This window comes from Clytia hemisphaerica, unplaced genomic scaffold (assembly GCF_902728285.1).
Source record: "Clytia hemisphaerica strain Z4C2 unplaced genomic scaffold, Clytia hemisphaerica genome assembly, whole genome shotgun sequence".
Classification (NCBI taxonomy): Eukaryota; Metazoa; Cnidaria; class Hydrozoa; order Leptothecata; family Clytiidae; genus Clytia; species Clytia hemisphaerica.
This window is the reverse complement of record NW_027104594.1, coordinates 1,195,754-1,217,987: the sequence shown is the minus strand read 5'-3', so window position 1 is coordinate 1,217,987 and position 22,234 is coordinate 1,195,754. Positions and strand designations below refer to the sequence as shown.

At 36.3% G+C, this 22,234-nt stretch overlaps 2 protein-coding genes across 2 annotated transcripts; one reads left to right on the top strand and one right to left on the bottom strand.

The window, feature by feature from the left end:
* Window positions 1-215: 215 nt before the first annotated feature.
* On the top strand, window positions 216-7,197 carry LOC136823976 (uncharacterized). The gene is made up of 10 exons (XM_067080132.1): window positions 216-309; window positions 630-800; window positions 1,347-1,611; window positions 2,343-2,730; window positions 3,015-3,228; window positions 3,864-4,013; window positions 5,051-5,318; window positions 5,511-5,901; window positions 6,545-6,788; window positions 7,109-7,197. Exons 1-10 carry the CDS (start codon window positions 252-254, stop codon window positions 7,183-7,185), a joined length of 2,226 nt encoding a protein of 741 aa, XP_066936233.1. The 5' UTR covers window positions 216-251; the 3' UTR covers window positions 7,186-7,197.
* Window positions 7,145-22,228, bottom strand: LOC136823975 (probable RNA-binding protein 19). The gene is made up of 17 exons (XM_067080130.1): window positions 21,807-22,228; window positions 21,371-21,541; window positions 20,669-20,854; window positions 19,740-20,195; window positions 17,255-17,558; window positions 16,683-16,806; window positions 15,959-16,103; window positions 15,067-15,267; window positions 13,846-13,926; window positions 12,300-12,339; window positions 11,836-11,912; window positions 11,087-11,233; window positions 10,528-10,583; window positions 9,994-10,107; window positions 9,370-9,475; window positions 8,939-9,068; window positions 7,145-7,415 (listed from the first exon to the last, which is right to left on the bottom strand). Exons 1-17 carry the CDS (start codon window positions 22,212-22,214, stop codon window positions 7,345-7,347), a joined length of 2,817 nt encoding a protein of 938 aa, XP_066936231.1. The 5' UTR covers window positions 22,215-22,228; the 3' UTR covers window positions 7,145-7,344.
* Between the last annotated feature and the right edge of the window lie 6 nt (window positions 22,229-22,234).

Genomic DNA, 22,234 nt, shown 5'->3' with positions numbered 1-22,234 from the left:
AGTATCTAGGAGGATTTGTCTTTTGAATTCGGATACAAAATTGTAAATCAGATCTTTCTCTGGTTTCTATCGAAAATCCTGCTGTCTGGGGGATTAAGGAAGAATTGCTGAAAAAGTTTCTTTCACATCAAATGTTGTTTTTGGTTAAAGACGTCTGAGTCTCATTCTTCTGAAGTTTTTTGTAAATTTATTTAATTGTTTTCATATTTCTAGAGCACACTAAAATTTTTCACAATCCGAAAGAAAATACAATGAAAAAGCTATTTTTCCTTTTCGTTTTGGTATGCTGTTTCATTTTCCTGATATCAGGTAAGTCAGTTATTTGATTTTTTTCTCTGGATAGTAGGACGAATCGAATTTTCGAGAAGCCCAAGAACTTTGGCTCAAACTTTTTGAAAAAAGTCATAAATTAGCGAGAGCCGTGACGACAAAAAGTATAAGCTAGTAAGTGAGGTCCCCAGTGAGGGGTGATGAGGTTATGAGGTTTACTTAGCATACGCCTTTGGTCCTCTATCATCTTGGATAATGGTTATAACAAGCCCTTTATGTGTTTGAAAGTGGAAAGAAAAGTTTCCATATTCCTTAACAGTTATTCAAATGAAAGTTATCACTTTTTCTTTTATTGTCAGAACCAGTAGAAAGCTCATCACGAAGCGACACAGATGACGGCCATGAGATCGTTTTGTATTGGGGACAAAACACAGCACGACGAAACGAAAAACCGTTGGAACATTTTTGTACTACAGGACATTATGACGTCATCGTACTGAATAAAGTCACTCAATTCTTCGCTGCAAAAAGTTAGAAATTATTATTTATAGGGGATATTATTATAGAAAATGATTCAGCCTCCTTTTATTTACACCCAATTCATCAAACACGTATCCAGTCGCTTAGCTCGCGTTTTGAATAAAGTTGCTCTGGCCTGGGTACGAGAGCTATCCCTGAATTACAGCTCAAATTACGTTTGAAGGTATCCCGGTTGTTAGAGCTTCATGCGCCTAGGGTCAAGAAAAATATCTGATAAAATAACTCAAAATAATTCTGATAGCACTCACGAAAAAGGTGATCACTCCCATTAGTAAAACCGAGAGTAATACATAAGTGGCCCTGGGTACGAGATTGACAGTTCATACTCAGTCACTGGAATAAACCTTGGTCAGAATAATGCTCTGAATTTGAACACCAATATTATATCATACTAAGAGAGGTACCGAGGCAAAATGGCTAACCTTAATCTGTGAACGGTGTGAGGATGCCTTATTCACACCATTTCTTACAAAAAACAATCCCTCGAAAAGTTCCCTCTCATCTATGGTCTAATTTCTTCATTTACTTCGTTTCAGCACGCTACCCATCTTTAAACCTTGCCCACCATTGTGGTCCAAAGATCCGGCCGCAAGAAGGGTATCCCGGTATATACAACTGTGACCCGGTAGCCAATGCCATCAAGTTATGCCAGTCACGTGGCATCAGAGTTGTTCTGGGACTCTCAAGTGAGACTGGTTCAAAATGGCTGACCAAGAAGGGAGATGGAATCGAGTTTGCAAATAAAATATGGAACTTATTTTTAGGGGGAAAAGAAAAAAAGTCTGTAAGACCATTCGGAGAGTAAGTGACTTGACATTTACATGTTTTTTTTATAAGCATTGCACTTATTACCATGTCTAGGCTCAGATATGTAAAAAATTTAAGCATTTAACTAAGCATTACCTTGAGCCTAATTCTTTTTCAGCTTTTGAAAAGTCATAATAAGACTCTACTTCCCAACCCTAATTTGAACACTACAATTATGGACAAAATATTTGAGACAACGGGGATTTCCCGGTGAAAATTTAAACACCACAAATGATTTTTTAGCGCCTTAAACTAGAGTTGGAAGACCTTAAGACCTTAGGATCTCAGGATTTCAAAGCTCAAATTTGCTCTAATAAGGCTTGGAATATAGCCTGGAAGCCACCGAACCCTTCTAAAACTTAAATATTCAATAAAAGAAAGTGGAAGTGCTAAAAAATAGCAGTTCTCGCCCGAACTTTAAATTCTGAAAAACATTAAAATACACTAAAATGTCGGTAGATGATCCTGAAATTAAGTCATAAGACGTAAGTCTAATGTTAAAAGTCTATTTTCCAGCACTTATTTGAAGTACTTAAAAATCTAGCGGTTTTAAAATTTTATGTCCAGCATTGTAGATTCGAATTTTACTTTGTCAAGGGTTCGAAGTTTGTATCTAAAATCTACTGTATTAAATCATAACGTCATTCAAACTTTCCATAGTTCCACTGCAAATATCATATTGAAGACCACTAGACTGAAAGAAAACTCTCCCACTTTTTCCATAGCGCTGTTTTAAATGGGATCAACATTGGTATACGTACTGGAAAAGGATTATTTTTAGACGAAGCATTTGCAGAATTCAGTCGCTTATATGGAACATCTAATGATGTATTCACTTCAACTCTCACAGTATCATGTGCCACGCCCACTATGAATTTAATCGAGATCAGCGCCCCAATCATCGACAGTGTTTATATTAAACATGATTTTGGCTCGCGATGCCATCCAACTGGAGATGGTTTTGAAACTAACCTCAACCAATGGGTGGCTGTCATAAGCCGTATTAATTTGAATTTGAATAAAGAGTTGAAATTTTCTTTGGTTTTGATTCAAAGTAAAGACACTGAAGCTTACGTGACCACTTATCAAGATTTCTATGACATTTATCAAACGGTACGATTATGACCAAAGTCATTTCATAAAGACTGACCCCCTTCTCCTAAGCCTTTTATGAATGAAAATAAAAAAAATCAATGTAAAAATGGCCTTCTCATTCCCCAATGTGTAAAGAGTTCTCGAGAAGACATGATTTTGAGTTTGATTGACTTTTCTCTATCCATCCTTTCTCGTGAATTATCACACTCTGCCTGTCGAACGCCCCGAACCCCCACGAGCGATAACTTTCCACGAAGAAGAAAGTTTTACAAACTATACAATAATTCTTTTTTTTCCTCTAGAAATTGAAAAACCAACCACTATTTAAAGGCGTTGTTTTGGATGATGCAGGGTGGGATGATGGACAGTTAGTCCTCCCTCAAAACAAAAGATACTCCACCATTTTATGGGCGCTATTCGGGCGGTCAGAACTCAAGCCGACTGGTACAGGTTTGAAACGCACGGAAGCCAAACCGACGGAAGAAACTGTTCAAAAGAAGAAAGAGATTCCAGAAGGTGAGTAATGGAAGAACCTGTTAGACCATGTTTAGACGTTACGATTCCGTTCCGTTCCGAAACAGTGTGAACGTCAAAATTCAAAACGTCAAAAAAGAAGACGTTACAAAGCAAAACAGATCGAAACGGTTTCGCTCCACTTTTTTCATCGGAACAGAACTGCTCCGTTTCCTTGCTCCGAAACGTTCCGAAACCAATATGAACACACTCGATCCGTAACGAAAATCATACCGGAGCGAAACGGAACAGTAACATGTGAACATGGTTTTAGTTACCCGATTCTGTTATTCTCCTGAAATTATCGGAATCTAAATCGGATAATCCCAACCTGACTCGAAAAAGTATGTAAACGATGTTTTGTTACCCTCTCTAAAGTCTTTTAAAAATTTGAACCGAAAACCGAAAAAAAAAACGAAATCTGAAAAACTAAGTTAAATGTGTAAGTCATTCCACTAAAATGTGGTCCTGCAGTGTTATCCTTTCTGTCAACAGTGAGTTTAGTTTTAATCACGACGACTGACGAAAAATGCAATAGGCTAGCGAGTTTCAACCATGAAACAAATTTCGTATTTTAACTATCCTATTACAATTTTCGTCCGTCGTCGTGATATTAACCTTGTAATATTGTACTCTAGGACCACTGGTTGGTGCATTTTGGGGCTTCAATTTAGCGGAAGGGACAACAGGGAACAGTGAGCGTTCACTACGTGAATTATGTGACGAAACTTCATATAAAATAATCGTCCTCAACACACTTGCTGACGACGAAGATGACCAGAACAAAGGTATGGTTTTCTATAAAGGGGAACTTAACAAATTATCTTATTGTTTCTTCCTGAAATGGTTGTTTCCTCTAAAAGTCGGGGTAAAAGATTCCAACATTACATTCAACATAGAAAATGCAACGTTGGACAAATATTGGATGAATCATTCAACATAAAATAAACTAGCTCAACTCGAAGAGAGATTTTTTTTCGACTCTTCCGGCAACAAACTCTCATAAACAATTCACGTTCGAGCAATGAAAGAGTACTGACGAATAGAGAGTATAGTACAGTGACTGTGGACTTTCTTCGAGCTTCCTCTCTGGCCAAAAAGTGTGACCCTCAACTACTCTCGGGTACCTAATAGCCGTCCCCCCCCCGCTAATTAATTTTTCGAAAATTTTCCACCCAGGACATTTTTATTCCAATCCCCCCGCTTATTAATTTTTGGGAAAATGTTTTTGAAAGTTGCCTCTTTTGTCCCAATTCAGCTGTATTAGCCTCCTTTTCAAAATTTTTCCACCCAGGACATTTTTTATTGCCACCCCCCCCCCCCCGCTTATTAAGTTTTGAGATTTTGTTCCAACCCCCCCCCCGCTTTATTCCAATCCCCCCGGCTATTAGGTACCCGAGAGTAGTAATTCAAGCCAATTAGAGGTAATTGGGTTTCACGTTCGAGCCCGGAATAGCTCGTCTCCCGTTCTCATCAAGGAGAAACCCTCTTTAAATACTTATATAATTCGAGTCTCTCTGTAATTCGAACAAATAAGATTCCCCATTCGAACTCGAAAGCGATATTCTAAAGCAAATGAATTTGACCGAAGTATTTTGTTTCTCAACACAAGCTTCTCTTTCCCAAATACTCCAAACGAACCTCTGTCTCTAAGTCGATATTCAAAGGACTGAGGCTTTTCTTCAAATTAGAGAATGATTCTCAATTAAAGAGAACCTATTACACAACTTTTCAGTTGAATGAACCAATGTTTTCGTTCGAATTACAGAAAGATTCGAATTATAGAGGTTAGAGCTGACGGTATTAAATTTTTCTTTACCTCCAGACAACCTACCAAGCCTCTCCTTCTCCAGACACTGTCACCAACCTTACGGTCCAGCCTACAAATCATACCTCAAATGTCCACAGATGGAACAAGACATTAAATACTGTCAATCAAAAGGTGTTAAAATCGTTCTCAGTATTGGTGGCAGTACTCGATTCATCGGATTCGGAGATGCGAAAAAAGCAAAACATTTTGCAGATATGTTATGGAAGTTGTTTCTAGGAGGTACTAAGGAAGCAGAAAATGAGCTGTTACCAAGAACATTTGGGTAGGATTTATACTCTAATTTTTCCTGTCAGTGATTGCAAGGCAGCCGATTTCTGCTTTCTTCGACCCTTGAAAGAGAGAAAAATAATTTTTGACGCCACTTCAAATGACTTCAAACTTCAAATACAAATTGGTATATCCTCACTATATGGACATATCCTTACGAGATTATATTTCTATCGTATCTTTTCAGGTCGGCTGTTTTGGATGGAATCAACATTGAAGTTTTATTTGGCGATCCTTTATATTTCGTTGATTTCGTACGCGAATTAAGGCGTGTGATGGATTCAAGTGTCAATTCTCAGGAATTCTTAATCACAGCCAACCCAAGCTGCATTCACCCAAGTTACATCCTCAAAGATGCTTTCAAAGAAGCTATTGGAGCTTTCGATCATCTATTCGTTAATTTTGATGACCAGAATTGTGATATCAACAAACCGGAGAAATTTGAGCCTGCATTCCAAGTGTGGTATGATTACGCAATCAAAGAGAATGGACCGAACGTTTGGGTTGGACTAGCCTCTGATCCACGAAGAACAGCAAATGATTTCTTAAAACGCGAAGATGCAAAAAAGAAGTTACAGGTCAGTAATATTCATGACGTAATGTTTTCCTTCAATTGCTAGTCTCAATTGCCAGTAGTTGCAAATTTGTCATTACTGGCAAAACCGGTTGTTTCTGTAGAAAAAACATGAGTTTCGTGAAAAACTTAGTGGCACAGAATGTTTGGACAATGTCCAAAGAGCATTCAGAAACAAAATTGTGTGCTAGCTGGGAAGGATGACGAAGGTTAAATCTTTCTTGATTTTTGGTACACTTCGTAGCGTATAATGCTAAGAATGGCTCATTTCTACTTTATCATTGATACTTAGCTCTACTCGTGTTATCACAAATAATTAGGAGGGTAGAAAATGATGTGAAATAATGTATGTATAATTGTATAGCTAGAGTACCAGTACAACCAAAACCAAATGATGAAAACTTAAACTTAGCGCACAACTGTCTTGCAACAAAAGCGTGTTTATGTAAACTTTTGAGGACGGATGATTGACTGAAGCAATTTGGAATAATCCACAGTTTTGACCTGCAAAATCGAGTAGTTGATCAGGATATAGACAAATCAGAAGCTAACCGTCTCCGTTGAAGAAAAACAGACACATAGATAAACTCGCTAATATCACAAAAATCAACATTTAATTATAATTTTACGATCTATTTCTATTCCAGCTGATGAGGTTACTATACAACAAATTTGGTGGAGTTATATTCAACGACGCGAGTTGGGATTATGAAAACAAGAAGGATGGAGTGATGTACAGTAAATTCATATCTCAAGTTCTAGACGGTGGGCCAGACGATCAAGACGACGAAGAGGAAAAGAAACAGGAAGATGAGCCAGTAGTGACGAAGAGGAAAGAAACAAATTCAGGACCGAGATTAATCAATGGAAGGCCGGTAGTCAATACAAGAGGTAAGGAAAGTTAAGACGACTTCTATAGTGAAAGACCATGCCCGAAAATAATCTCATTATATTATTTGGTGTCATCCGCGAAATTAAGTTCCCCTTAGAAATTTGGAACGGCCTTATCCGCGAAATATCTTCAAAACAGAACTCGAATAATACAAAATAAATTAATTCTTAGTTTTCAATGATCAAAAAGGCACCAGGATGGTGCAATTAAAGATGGTTGACAAAAATAATGAATTGGTCGAAATGGTATGTTTAGAAGTTAAGGTGGCAATTTGTTCCTTCAAGAAATTAATAATTTTTGTTAATGTATTCTTTTCCAGGTACGGGACGGCAGTTGACGGCAAATTATTTGGTTGTTTTGTCTTTGATCTTATTTTTATTCAAAATAATTTTATAAATTGTATCTGTCACAAAATTATATAACTTATTCTAAAAATATATGTATTCAAATTTTAATCTTTGTCAGATTTGAGATGGTAGGAATCAGAAATTTTAAACATACCGCGATATACCATATTTAGCGACCAAGAAAATTAATTGACCAAGTCAATAGTGATTACTCAGTACCAGGGTTTGTCATTTGCAATGTGGCAACCAAATCAGCTTTACCTCTCTTGGCTTGAGGTTCTAAAATAAGAAATAATTTTGTATTTTAAGGGAATCCCTTTTCATTAATAATCTCGAATGGTTGACAAAGCATATTTAAGTACATAGAATCGCCTGTATTGAATAGATAAAAAATGTACAGCGAGCCTCAATTGTTCTTTATCCAGTTCTTAGTTTTAACAAGGAACCTGGTTTTAGGGTACTTGAAATTCTTGAATTTCTGCCGCTTTAACAACTAAATTGATTTTCTGCGAACGTATTGAAATAGATCTACAATACATTTCGTCGCCGTAAAATTGCACCAGCATATTAGACCGTGTGGCAATTGTAATTAAGTTATTCATTTATTTCTCGATATAGACGTATTGTATTTATTTTTGAAATTTGATTTTTATTAATTTATGTAGATTTAGCAATCGGGAGTTTATACAAAGAAAACGAAAATATATTAAAATTGTACCGTCTACTAATAATTCGATGCACTTTGAATCAAGTTAAGGAAAAGTACGCTAAGTATCAAAGGTTTCAAAGTTTGCATAGGTCAATATTTAAATTGTTTTTCATTTCACTCTCAGTACAAAAAGAGTTCTCAATCCGTTATAGCATAAAGACAAGCAGAAATTGATTAACGATGAGGATTTCACGTTCATAGTAAATTATGGAGAATCAGAACAACTGACGACTTCCCGCAGGGCTACCGAAAGTTTTGGTATTAAAGGACTGTCAGTACGGCAGATCGTGCAGTGATAACGCATTTCTGATGGTGTAGAACAAAAAGATTCTGAGTAGGAATCTAAATCAAAATGCCTTAGTCCACATTTCCCATAAATCATTGCACGTCAGTGAAGACAGGGGAAACTTGAAGTTCGACCAACGATGTAAAAATAATAGAACCAACTTGCCTTGATTCTCAAAAAACATCCGTGTTACGGTTGTAAAAATATTAATGACATTTTGCATCGTAAAAAGTGCAATTAAATAAAAACTTGCTTCATTTGCAACCTTCTATTGGACAGAATCGATCACGTGATGTATATTTTTCCAAAATTTGGGTTTGAAAAAGTGTATTATCCTATAGGAGGCAGCCTCACAGAAGGAATTTTTTAATTAGATATTATTGTTCTATAAACATTCATCTGTTTATTTTGTATCAGGCAACCTTCATGCACTTTTCATTCGTGAGATATCGCACTTCAAATCACACATATATTTTTCAGATAACATCATTTTATGAGCGTTTATTTATCCAGATGAAGATTAAGTGGTATCAGGCCGATCCGTAGTCAATTTGTCTAAAGATTGGTACCTTTATCTTTTGAAAAAAATTCCAAAATTTGCAGTAAATAACAATTCAAATTTTTTATCAATTCAGTGGATGTCAAAAAGTGTGTCAAAATCTAGCTAAAAGCATAACACGCACTGCACACAGAGCTATTTAAAGGAGTGCTCATTTCAATAGGAAAACAATGGTTGTTCTCTTGGGAGAAGTGCCTTCTAGAGGTAGTTGGTTATCTATTATTTTTACATCGACCTTCTTTACTTACCTGTACCTTCATGATAATGTTGAGCAGTTTTATGACGTAATGTTTGTATGCTCTCATCCTCTTCAGCCCATTCCAATACCAATCGTCTGCCGTACAAATGGGTGCTTTGACATAATGCTTGGAATGCAGTCTGTAAAAGGAGTAAGGAATGAAAACAAAGGGGTAAAAGAGTGAAATGCTCGTGAAGTTTCCAAAACCATCCTTTCTATGACCTCTAGTTTGATCTTAAATTAGATTACAAGCCAATGGGGGAGGGTATCTGGCCTTTAAAGAGTTTCGAGCAAATATTAGATTTTTAGTTTGCTTTCATTGATAGATATCTGATGAATTACCTCACTCTCGCCTAATTTTTTAAAAGGGCCCAAAACCACAATTCAATTCGAATTATATCAAAAGCTACAGCCTCAAATGAAGATCATATTGAGACAGACCTTAGCATCTTGTTTGGTGGTGAAATCAACAAAGGCGAAACCCCGATGTGTTCCTGTACCCGCCATTTTCTTCGGTAATCGGACGGACTTGATGTGTCCAAAAGAACTAGAGAGAAACAATCAAAATAGTTAATTACTTTTAGTGCAAATAAAGAAGACAACATCCTAAAATGGAAGAAGACTGGATGGAAGAGGAATCTCTCGAAACGTAGCCAAACGTAAATCTCGTGATCCAAGCAACGTTAAACTTGCAATTTTCCGTGGTTAGGATTATTAAAACTGATCCAGCCTGATCATTTAAATCCCTAAATTTTGAACATGGAATCAGTGTATCAGGTTCAAAACACCATGGATTTGAATTGGTTTTGTGGTTGACTGCGTCTTCTCCTTAACCCAACAATTAGTAGGGAATGTTGTCATTTTTGAAACATTTTTCTCCTCTGGTACGGGTAAAACTCGCCTATCAGCAGCCTTTTGAGACAATAACATTTCTATACTGCAAAAAAATATTTTTCCGGTATGCCCGAAAAAAAAAACAGCGGAAAGATCCCTGAAATGTGCAAATAATATTTACCCGGGAATCAGAAAGTTACAGTAGTAACAGTATCCGAATTATTTAGTTACCTGAACAATTCTTTGATTTCTTTTTCCGTTGCTTCAAAGGGAACATTACGAACGATAATCTTGCTAGTCGTTTGCTCTTTGTCAACGGCACGTTTCCTTGATGTTTTGGAACCACTATAAAGAAGAAAAAGGTTAAAAGTCAGCGAAGAGCGCTAGAAAGAAAGTTAAATGGGTTCTAATGCTGCCACATCGTTAGCTTACAGGTATTTGTCCGTGAACACTGTGACCTTTATAAACGCTTGACAGGGCTGTATCCACCACAATTAGGATACCACTTTCAAAAAATTCCAACCAAAGAAATTTTTTCCAGGCAGAGCTTATGAAGGTCAGTGAGCATAAAAAAATTTTCAAGAGGTTGATATGAATTTTTATATCATTAAGAGGTATTAAAAGCCTTTCCATATATGCATCTGGTCCTTTGTAATTTGTTAGGAATGAAAAATTGTAGTTTTTGGCATTTAAAGTTTCATGCCGTCCGTATGGATGACAATCATCAGCCATCGGTTTTTTGTATGGAAAACTATTTTCACTTACGTTGTTTCACGATGCGATTTCTTCAGTTCCAATGTGTGGTTATCCAGATCAACGTTCTAGAAAGAAAGCAAAAGAAAAGATCTTTCGGTACGATTTTAGTTTGAAATCTCAAAACTATCAGTAATTAAGCTGTATTGTGCGAGGCCGAGCAAGCTCGACCTGGTAAGGTAAGGTGCGAGGCCGAGGAGCAATATGGAATTCTCACTTCATCGCGACAGCTGCATGGCTTTATGGCTATCGAATCTGCAAGAAACCAAACTGAAAGGGATAATTTTTCGACAAATCTTAGATACAAATTAACACAGGATACAATTATGTTCCTTTCCTAAATTTGAAGAAATTTTGTATGAAGAGTTTGTTGTGATACAGCGGAGTTTCTTTAACTCGAATACAAATTTGTTTGAATTAAGGACATTTCGAGATATGGAGTAATGTTTACAAGCTTTACAAAGCAATGTTAACTGAAGGGACTTGTTCGAAATAAGGAGACATTCGACTTATAGAGGTTCGAGTTAAAGAGACTCTTCTGTACTTCAAATTTGAGTAAAGGTCGTCATACCTGCAAGAGTTTGATAGCTTTATCAGCGTCAGCTTTGCGTTTATATTCGACGAAGCCATACCCCATGGATAACATCTGGCCCGCTCGTTTAGGATCTTTCTTCTTTGCCACCGTTACTTGGCGTAATTTGCCGCATTTTAAGAAGACCTGGAATTTCATGATGAAGTTATAAAACAACAAATTAACAACTTAACAATTCTAGTTAATTTCCGAAAGAAGAAAGTTTGTTAGAGATAGTATGGGATAACTTCAAATCCCGGGGGGGGGCACTGGGTTTGCGGACTGACGGTATGTGCGGGCCAAAAATTGGCTTTTAAAATTGCACCCTTACAGTGCAGCAAAAATCAGTGAAAATCATACCCTTAGAGTGCATTTTCCCCAAAATTTTCTATCCTTTTCGTGCAAAAAATGGTCAAAATTCTAGCATTTTTGGTCAAAATATCTAGATTTTTCAAAAATTTTCTGAAATTTCTACCCTTACAGCGCAGACGGCAAAAAACCCACCCTTACAGTGCATTTCGGATGCCTTGAAAAATACACCCTTAGTGCCCGCACATACCCGTCAGTCATTTTGCTTGGCTGCCCCCCCCGGGCTTCAAATCACCGGGAGGTAACTCTTTACAAAATCTTAAATTATGATGTGTTGTTTAATATGAAAGATTTGATCTGTCATAAGAAGGTTCGGAATGTTGTAGTATTTTAATAAGAATATTCAAGATTTTTCACTGCACTACTTCAGAATAACAGACCTCTTTGAGTTTTTCTTCTGTTGTATTGAAGTTGAGATTTTTCACGAAAATTGAAGTTCCTTCCGTCTCTCCTTCGTCTAAAAAAGTCAGAGAAAAGGTTAAATTGTTCGAAGAGAATTCTTGAATTGAGGCTACAAAGCTCTATGTAAAATATCGGTAATACTTTAAGTGAGACATATTTTGGCGAAATTAGAAGTAATATACCCTGCCATTCGCCAAAATTAGTTCTCACCGGAAGTTAAAGAATTACACCCTCGCTAAAATAGGCTCCTCGCCAATTTTTTTTTTCTGATTTGGACTGCTCGCAAAAATTAGCTCCCTCAATACACTTCTTTTAATATGCCCTTGAAACAGCGAGTGAAACAGCGTCGCTTGTTTTTGGCGTAATAGACCAAAAAAGTATTGGGTAGAGAGGGTGTTTAGATAAGAAAGTTAGCATAACCATGTCATGCGGAAATACAAACCTTCGTCGCTACTTTCTTCACTCGCATCTTTGTTCGTTTCCTAAGGAAATGATGATGATGATGATGAAATTGTGAGAAGTGAAAGGAAGACAATTCAGTGCCGTTGCTACTGGGAGGGAGGGGAGAAATGTTTTTTTATAATAGTAGGGAGAAATTTGTAAAATCGCTCGATTTTTTTAGTCAAAGCACTTGTTATACATTTTTGGAAAGTTAAAGTCGACCTCAAAAAAAACGAACAAATTTCCCCCTACTATAAATTTTACTTACTGATACTCCATTCTATTTTCTCAATATGAAATTTTTATTTTGAGTGTATTATTCAGTAGCCAGCTTGAACTTAAATATCAAAATGCTTTCTATATCACTGAGAGAGTGGTGTGCCATATCAAAGCCAAAGAAATGAACGCTATAACAAAGAACGCAAACTTAAAACTTAAAGTCCGGGTGCTCTACATTAAGGCAAGTGTGAAGTAAGCCAAGAGTGGTTCACAGAGGCGATGGCCAAGTGATCATAGACGTCAGCGTTTTAAACCAGGGGTTCGCGGTTCGAATTCGCGCTCCTTCCAATGTTCTGTTCAATTCATAGATTGCCGAGCCGGCTGGCCGTGGACCCCGTGAAAACAATCGAAAAACTTGCAAACTTGTACAGGTGTTATCTTAATATTTTGATGGATACCTACGATTGGCGCACTCGCCAACCATCATGCCAGATATCATGATTTACGATTGACAAACACCATAGTCAAATATTACAGGCTACTATTCTTTACGAAGTTCTTATAATAACGATACAAAAATACATTTTTAGCAGTGCCATACACAAATCTTATGAAGTTTGAATTTCTCTACAGTGATAAACAAAAGGTGGGTGGTTTTGGAATCTTTTTTAGTTTCCAGGAACAGAGATGGGATATTGTTTAAACAGCTTCTCATTTGACATCTACTTTTCACATAAAGAGATGAATTGGAAAAAATTACAGCTGGAAAGCAGTGGAGAATTTCCTTTTGTTACATTTTTCGGTAAAATATTAGTTCAAAAAGAAAATTAATTCTTTCACAGTTTTGGGAAGGAATATTGATATAGCAAAAGTAAAGAATGAAGGGTGTTATTTTGAAAGAAAATTTAATAAGGGGATCAGTTTTGTTTTGGTAGTAGAAGTATGGTTTTTCACATGTTTTGTTTGTTCGATTGGTTGGTTTGTTTTGAAGATCAAGCCCATAGATCTCTTGGGCATAGATTATTTTTACTTTTAAGATATGATAGACGACCGTTCCACCTGGTCCCACAGTAAAAATTCTTGGAATGGTGACTTATCTTAATTCTGTCAAATTTCAAATCTCTTTTTATTTGAAATAGAAAGGGCAGACTTTTTTAGGTGAGCTCAAAACAGGCCGTCATAGGTTGGAAAACTCGTAGCTAAAGTCCAACTGGTACCGAGGAGTAAAAATTTGACGATTTCTTTTAATGCCACTACGTCACTTAATGTGTTAAGGTGGTCCTTCATTAAAAGAAAATGTTTGTCCAGACTACGGCAATAAAACAAACCTGACTCTCCGGTTTAGCGGTGATCTCCCCAGACAAGACATCTAGCGGAGCCCATTCAAGATACAGCGGTAAATGTTTGAACTGAAAAGAAAAAATAAAGGGGGCTTGTAAAGGGATAAGTTTTTCAGTTTTTGACGAGGACCGTTTTTGGACTTTAAAAGACTGAGAATAGAATTCGATATTCCATTTTACATACATGGGGATTTTTAACAAATTTTCAAGGGGATATCAGAACAATATCAAAATTCTTTTTGACTTGAAAAGGTTAGTCCACCCACCCCCTGTATAAATGGAACACAGGCTAACAACCTGGAAATACAAACGGGATTTCTTTTAATGTTACACAACTAAATAATGTAAAAGATGGTTCATGCTGGGACTATCCGTGCTCCCTCCTTAAGGAGGGTTGTTTTAATACGTTCACACTACGAGTATTCATTGATTTGAAAATTATTATTTTGAATTATTCTCGAATCTTTTTCGAATTATATTTTAATTATTTTTATCATAAAACTGGACGGTACCTATCGTCCCAAACGCTGATAGAAGAAAAATTATCCGATATGATCAGAGGGGAAGAAATTTTTGGATGAAAATATTTGCTGATATTTATATTATGGTTTGAAATGTAGGAAGTTACTGTACTGAAAATGTTATTCTTGATAGCAAGATGTTTCATTTGACTTTAAGAATTCTCATTTGAAAACCTTCTCCCCCTCCTTCTAAACTAAATGTCTAACCCCTATTCTTCTCAATTTCATATGCGAGTGATTTGGCAAATAGATGATGAAAGTATCACCGATGAATTTCATCAAGTCTATTTTTACTAAGTGCAAGGCTTCTCATTTTTCATTATTTTTGTACGGTGATATAAAAAACACCAAGTCTATGATACTCGTTTCCATTTGCATCTTATTCAGGGAAATAACCGCGGTCAATACAAGAGAGACTAAAAAATATTTAGAGAAGAACTTGAACGATCTTTTTAAAGCGGCAGTGTTGTTTAGGGGCAAGAATTTTTATGCCAAGTTTCACTTGCAAGGGAACACAAGGCGTGATAAAGACTTTTAAAATGTTCTTCCGTATTTCAATACGTCACTTTTTCTATTGTTTAAGTAACGTATTGGGTGGAAAATTTTAAAAGTTCTCAGAAGACTCTCCAATGGTGCATATAATGAATATTCCAAGCTTGAATAAATGTTTTATTAACTCGGGCATTACCTTTGAGTATGCAAGGTTGATGAAAGCTTTTTTAGCATCTGTTTGTGTGATGTACTCCACGATAGCCGTGATCCCAAACGGTGGCATCAGAAGACGCCCCAGGTCACCGTGTTGCGAAAAAAGATCAAGCAGTTCTTTGGTTGTAGTACCAGGTGGTAAATTCTTGACTAACAGAATGTTCTTACTGCGTGCAGTTGTAGCCTGTGCGGAGATAGAAAAGAGAGTCAAGTATGTTTGTCAAAAATGTTTGTCAGTTTTTATAGATACAGTTTACTTTCGCTAATTCGAAGGGAGAATCTCATTTGCTCGAATTACAGAGAGATTCGGTTTATAGAAAGTATCTCAAGAGGCCTTCACCTTGAAAGGGACTAGAAACTAGTTCGAATTATAGAGAGATTCAAATATTAGAGGTTACTATAATTTTTTTATTTTCATTGAACCGCAGGACGTCTTGTAGAGCGTAAATACTACCTCCCTTAACCAAGTTATTATAAGAGTCTCGATAACGGAATCCTCCTGACGGAGTCTACTTTTAAATAAAATGAAAAAGCCAAACTTTTCCTCGTATCCTAGGAAATTTAGCGTATTTTGGCGCTTTCACCCTCCACAACTTCTTACGCCTTTCCCGCCCCCTGTGCAATAGTACAAGTGTAGAATAACAACTCGATCGAGATTTCTTCAGCTAGTAAAGCTCGAATTGTAGATGTGGAACGATAAACTCGTTATACATTCACTCACCATCTGAATAAGGTTATCACTGTGTCTTACTAACATTGTGACGATTGGTAGTGTGAAGTTTTGTTTGTTTAATCACAGACTGGCAATGGACTATGTTCGAATCCCAAGCACTTTCAGGCAGAGTGTTCGAGAAGATATATTTTCTTCATCCTACCTGACCGAAGACATCTAATTTGACACCATGTGATTCCAAGAATTGTCGTGTTTCTGTGACTAGTTCAGTTTCACCCAGGGCCATACGAACAGCAACGCTTCCTGAACCTTCAGAATCCAATATGTTTTTCTTCGTCGTGTTCAGTCTATGAAATTGAAAAAGAAAAAAAGAAAAAAGACATTTTTAAAGTGTTTGACGATACTAGTTTTAGTAAAGAAAAAGATTTAAGTTAATTTCATACTCAAAGTTTCATGCCATCCAGGATGGCAATTTTCAGTGAAATTAAAAGTGTTGGACGACAATAATAGTTGAGTTGGAGAGAAGACAAATGATGACTAAAATTTACTTTTTAGCACTATTGTTCCATATTTTCACATTTCGAACTGTGCATTTATCACGTTAAAACTTTTGTTAAAAGTTTTGAGATCAAGGGCGCAAATACTGTACCAGGTATCGCGTGTTTTAGAGTCCTCAAAGCCTTAAAATGTCCTTTTAACTTGTTTTTAATATTTTCGCCATCGAAGTCTTATATTCTTATAGTTTGTTCTTATAAAAAACGTTTAAAGGCTTTCATGATTATAACACGCGAACACTTATGTGCTGAGAAAAAAATACAGTGAGGGACAAACTAGCCTGTACCACGGGCGTTTTCATATATTTTACAAAAACTTCGCGTAATCTTTTCAGTCAGCGAAGAAGAGTTTGCTAAAGGCTAGGGACAAACCTGTCTGCCATAACATCCGCAACAGCATTTGCACCGAGAAACAAAGCATTCCAATTATGGCTGCTTCCACTCAAACTCTTCTGATCAACTTCCTTTTTCTTTTTGTATGATGACGTCATCTCACCTATAAGTCAGAAAAGATAAAAGTCATTAATTTTAAACAAATCTTACCTTTAGCCTTTTGATAGAAAGGAACCTTTAATACCTAAACAAACTTCACAGCACCTATCTTACCCTATGCTCCACAAATAGAGGTTTATTAAGTTTTTCAATACTTGGTAGAAATAGAAGGTCGAAATCAAATCACTGATAAGATACAGACATTTTGAAGTTACTAGAGCCCGTTAAAAACTTGAACCTGGTATTTGGGTTTAGTATTGTTAGGGTACATTGATTTCAAAGGCCCGAAGGCTAGATCCGAAACTCCTGGATGGGAAATGAAGCCACATATTTTCCTTCCAAAACACGTGATCCGTGTGTTTAAACAAAATTTTTAAGTGCGGGGAAAACTTTAGGTTTCACTTTTTCTTGCTTGAGAACCCTCCGGGGCTCCAAACTCAATGGGTGCATACCTGATTCACCATCTTTGTTGACTTTCGATTTCTGAGCTCTCCCTGGCAACAAGTGTAACAAACGCCCTTGGAAGATCTTTCCGTCCAGCGCACTCAAAGCTTTGACAGCGTGCTCTGGCATCATGAATGTCACAAATGCAAACCCAGTCGCTTTGTTATTGTTTTTATCAATGGGAAGGTTGATTTCTGACAATGTTCCGTATTTCTCAAATAAAGTTTGGATGTCTTCTTCAGTACATGTGTAGGGAAGGTTCCGGATAAATAGGCGCCCGGATTCCGAAATATCATCGATCGGTTCATCAGACTGAAATCAAAAGGTAGATATCGAAAGTCATTGCAGGTCAAAGATATCATCGAATTTACTCTAAGAGGAGTGTTATGTTTTGTCAACCTTCGTAAAGAATAGATGTGTAAATAATGCTCCTCCAATTTTTGTACGTTTGAAGCTCTTATATCGTGCTACTCAGAGTTTGTTAAGTTTTTTTGGATATCAGGAGGGGCGTTTGTTCGAGGGGAGCGCTTAAAAAGAGGGTCTCTATGATAAAATAAATGGGAACCTTTTTTATCATTTCTATTTCTTTCAGTTCAAATTTGCCATTATAGAGATGTAAAAACAGGTCAAATTATGTTTGAATACTACACGAATACAATTTTCAAGTTTCTCTTCAAGTTCGAAAAAATGTCGGGAAAAATGAAATAATAATAGCCGCATTCTTTTTCACCGTTTAAAAAATAAATACAATTATTACCATATATAAGTGTGTCTGATATAACTCTTCCTAACAGCTACTTGTTTCAAATAAACCCCTTTTTGAGGGGAATCGTTTCGAAAGGGGCGTTTGTTTTAAATTTTACTCAGAGGGACATTTATTTGAGAAGGCGTTTATTTGAGGTAAAACAGTATGAGGAAGAAAACAGAAAATGTAACAATTGGAAGTAACTGAGTGATGCTAATTAATGGGTTCATGCCTTGAGTATCATATTGTTTTAATACTCTCGGGTACCTAGAAAACGAAGCGTTTGGAGGGGGGGGGGCGGAAAAATCTCAAAACTTAATAACCGGGGGGGGGGAGGGGCTGGAATAAAAATGTCCTGGGTGAAAAAATTTTGAAAAGGAGGCTAAGACAGCAGAATTAGGGCAAGAGAGGGAACAAAACATTTTCTCAATAATTAATAAGCAGGAGGGGGTTGGAATAAGAATGTCCTGTGTGAAGCTGTGGTTGTAAATCACGGTTAATATCCATGACGACTCTTGTAAATAATATTACAACTGACTTCATAAAAACTTTGACATTACTTTCATTTTTGTGAATTATAGTTTTCACGTCAAAGCATGCAAATCCTGAAGAAATAAACGGTTAATGCCGTCATAAAGGACATGACACATCTCTCTATAATGGTGGTATTCATATTCCCATAAAAGAAAAGAGAAATCCTTCTCAAGGATGCAAACCGTAGAATGTTCTACTTCCTGTTATTTAACTAGAGAACGTACATGTTCAATATTCAAAGTTCCAGTTATTATTAGTTACAAGTTGTTTTTCAATTTTTCCTAAAGATTGTCATTTCATTAAAAGTGATTTGGCTCTGGCTTTGATTTGAATTTTGGTTTTAGGATCAAATCATCACACAAAAGAACGAGGGTTGCTGAAATGGACGATCTGCTTTAAAACTAAATCACATTGAACTAGAGACTAGAGGGACTGACTTTTTCATCTCAGGGCCTTGAGTGCCATTATTTTCCATTTAAAATTGACCTTGGATTGCAAAAAAAATAATCAAGCTATCTTGCTAAACTACAAAATCTATACAGGATTCAAATTTTTAGAACAGGGGGTTGTTTTCTATTAAGTGTTTTTCATATACAACACATGGTTTTTTAATCAACGTCTTAAGCTGGGCACGCTTCCGTTAGTTTAATTATGGGTCAAATATATTGAGAATTTTGTGTATTTTAACGCTATTCAAAATTTAGAATTCGGGCGAGAATTTGTTTCGTAGGATATTTTGATTTTGGAGAAATTCATTTGCTTCTAGGCTATATTTCGGGACAATTTTGAACTTTTGAATCCTGAGTCTTAAGTCTTAATGTTAAAACATAGAGTAGAAACTCTGCATTCTAGAAGCTAGAAGTAAATTTAGAGCACCCAATAATCATTTGTGGTGTTTAAAATTTTACAAGGAATTCCCCTTTGTATCAAAGATTTTGTCTAATATAAGATTGTAGTCATAGATTTATAAAGCCCGAAGGGCTAGATGTCGAGCTTTAAGCCATCGCAGGCAAAAAAAAGTGAATATCGGAAAAAATATTGTTGCTATTGTTTTCGAAAACCCGCGAAGCTTCTGATTGGTCAATCGCTGGAATTCTATTGTAATGTCACGTGACTAACCACGGCACACTTTTCAGCAAAAGCTTTACATCTAGCCCTTCGGGCTTTATAAATCTATGATTGTAGTCAGAGATACGATCAAAGAACACGCATACCTTGTTCAACCATTCACCACTCTTGTTGTACTTTTTATTCCCGTCACTTGGCTTATCGTTGACCTCAGTGAATAATTCAATGTAACGCCCTTTCATCTTCTTCCCGTTCTTCTTCATAGCGTCTTGAGCTGCTTGGCGGTCCGCAAAATCCACAAACGCGTAACCGCTGGGTCTGTCTTTCTTATCTTTTGGGAATCGGATATCTAGAATGTTCAATGGTTTGAAAAATTGAATAACATCAGCCTCGGTGCATTTGAAAGGAACACCTCTAAGTTTGAGAGTGGCTGATTTGACGGTGGTACAGGTGTCTAGGCTAACAGGTGGATCATTAGTTTCCTGGCTAGATTTCTTTTTCTTTTTCTTCTTTGATTTTTGTGGACTTTCACTTTCATTTTCTTCCATTGGTTGGGATTCCCTTGATTCGGTGGTTGTCTCCGTCGAAGCAGTTGATTCTCCCTGGCAAAAGAGAGTTTCAAAATAACTTAGTTTTAGTTTTGGACACCATTGTAGCTTGGTACAAAAGTTGAAATATGCCTTCAATGTAGGTAGACCACCCCTAAATTACCTTGAAATACCTGGAACAATACTGATATTAAAGTTGAAACAACACCCAAAGAAAAATAATACAAGTATCAAAAATTTGCTAAATTACACTTCCCTAAAATTTTAAAAAGAAACCACAAACTTTTTTGGTATTGACTACCTACCCTTCTTTATTAGTCTAGTCCAAATTTGAGAAAAAGAGCTTTTTAGTACATTTACAGCTTTGGCCATCCTTCTTTTTAGTACCTGGCACTAAGTTGCTTTTCACTTATACTTACTTTGAACACCCTGCAGTGTTTCCTACAGACCCCAATGGTTTAAATGAAAATTCAATTACTGAAGTGTGAAAAGGTTTAAAAGTGTACGAATGAAAAATGATATCTTACTTCAGTTTTTGTTACTTTACTTTTCAGCCAATCCAAATCTGAAGTCTTCCTTGAAGAGAGAGCTGTATCTACTTCTTTTGTAGCTACTTCCGTCTTTATTTGTTCTACTTCTGCAGGTTCCTCTAAATTTGCTGAATCAGCATTCATTGTGTCAACATCACTATCATTATCACCTTCCATTTCAATCTTTAGGAAATAAAAAATCTTATAGGAGTGATCTTATGAAATAGTAATAGTTGAGACCGGGAGGTGAGGGCTATTATTAGTTGAGAGAATTCGAGTTAGCGAATAAAACATCTCCATACATACATGAAAATAGTAATTGAGATTTCAGATTTTGTTCTCACAGAATACTTTTTATTAAAGGAGTGTAGAACCAGGTTGAACAAGACTTTTTACATTTTTATTTTGCAACGTCTCCTACTGAAAGATGAGGGAATTAGATACTGTAATCTTATCTTCTCTATTTCTTGGATACGTGATAGTTAAGCAAAGCATTCATTCAAAAAGCCTTACCAGAATCATTTTCACAGGTTCTAACATTTAAGGTTCCCTTTACAAGCTATCAATGCATTAGACTAAGCCCCCATCGAAACCATACCTCAGTAGCTTTATGTTTAGTTTAGAGATTTTCAGAGGTTCTTAAACAAAAGCTAGCAATGCATTTGATGACAAAAGACCCCCTTGACCTTGAAACCATACCTCAGTAGCCTTTTGTTGAGTCGGTTCTCCAGTAGTTTGTAGTTCCACTTCTTTAGCAGAGTTTGGTGCAACGGTTTGATCAGTCCATGTTTTGTTTTTGCTTCCACCATGAACTTCTAGAAATTCTTGAAAGCCTTCATCTTCCTCCACATCCTCCAACTGCTTCAAAACCTTTTTGTTTGTTTGGAAAGAGGAAAAATAATGATGAAAAAATATATTACTGCAACGTTAAGGTTAACGGTGACATTGAATTTATTGCCGACGCAAAAAATATAAGCATTTCGATTGGTTTTAACAGAGTCCTGAGTCCTAATCAAGAGTCCCACCAGGTCCCACCAGAAAGTTTTTGTCAGTGTTATCTAGTGAAAGAATTCTACTTTCAAGGGTGATGTGTTGAAAAGAAGGTTTTCCAATTAAATGAAATAGTGATTGTTACCTTCTTGTTGTTTCCCTTTTTCTTCTTCTCATCCAATTTCGGTTTTTCTTCAGACTCTTGCAATTTTTTAATCCTGTCTTTTCTCTCTTGAATTTCTTTTGTTTTTCTTGAATGCGCTGAACTATCTTTGGAATATTTTGACCAGGCTCTTGGTGCAGTATCATCTCCAAGGTCTTTGCAAATTTCAATTGATATTTTGTTGGTATTGATAAAAGTCTTGTCCAGTTGGTTGAGGGCATTTTTTGCATCAGTTTCATTTTGATATCCAACAAAACCAAATTTACGAAAAATACCTTTTCTTGTAAAGCATAATTTCAAATCTGTTATCTGTCCAGCACTAGAAAAGATTTCACGAAACTTTTCTTCTTTTATTTTTTCAGGAAGGTTCTTGACAATCAGTCTTGACATTTTGACTAATTCGTCTAAAA

What these genes read in the sequence shown, in the direction of transcription:
- LOC136823976 (XM_067080132.1), top strand. Translation starts at nt 252, where the DNA reads ATGAAAAAGCTATTTTTCCTTTTCGTTTTGGTATGCTGTTTCATTTTC. An exon ending in CGAAGATGACCAGAACAAAG is followed by an intron (nt 4,014 to 5,050) that starts GTATGGTTTTCT and finishes CTTTACCTCCAG; the next exon opens with ACAACCTACCAAGCCTCTCC. An exon ending in ATGCAAAAAAGAAGTTACAG is followed by an intron (nt 5,902 to 6,544) that starts GTCAGTAATATT and finishes TTTCTATTCCAG; the next exon opens with CTGATGAGGTTACTATACAA.
- LOC136823975 (XM_067080130.1), bottom strand. Translation starts at nt 22,214, where the DNA reads ATGTCAAGACTGATTGTCAAGAACCTTCCTGAAAAAATAAAAGAAGAA. An exon ending in CAACAAAGATGGTGAATCAG is followed by an intron (nt 16,807 to 17,254) that starts GTATGCACCCAT and finishes TCTGACTTATAG; the next exon opens with GTGAGATGACGTCATCATAC. An exon ending in CCGCTAAACCGGAGAGTCAG is followed by an intron (nt 12,340 to 13,845) that starts GTTTGTTTTATT and finishes TCATTTCCTTAG; the next exon opens with GAAACGAACAAAGATGCGAG.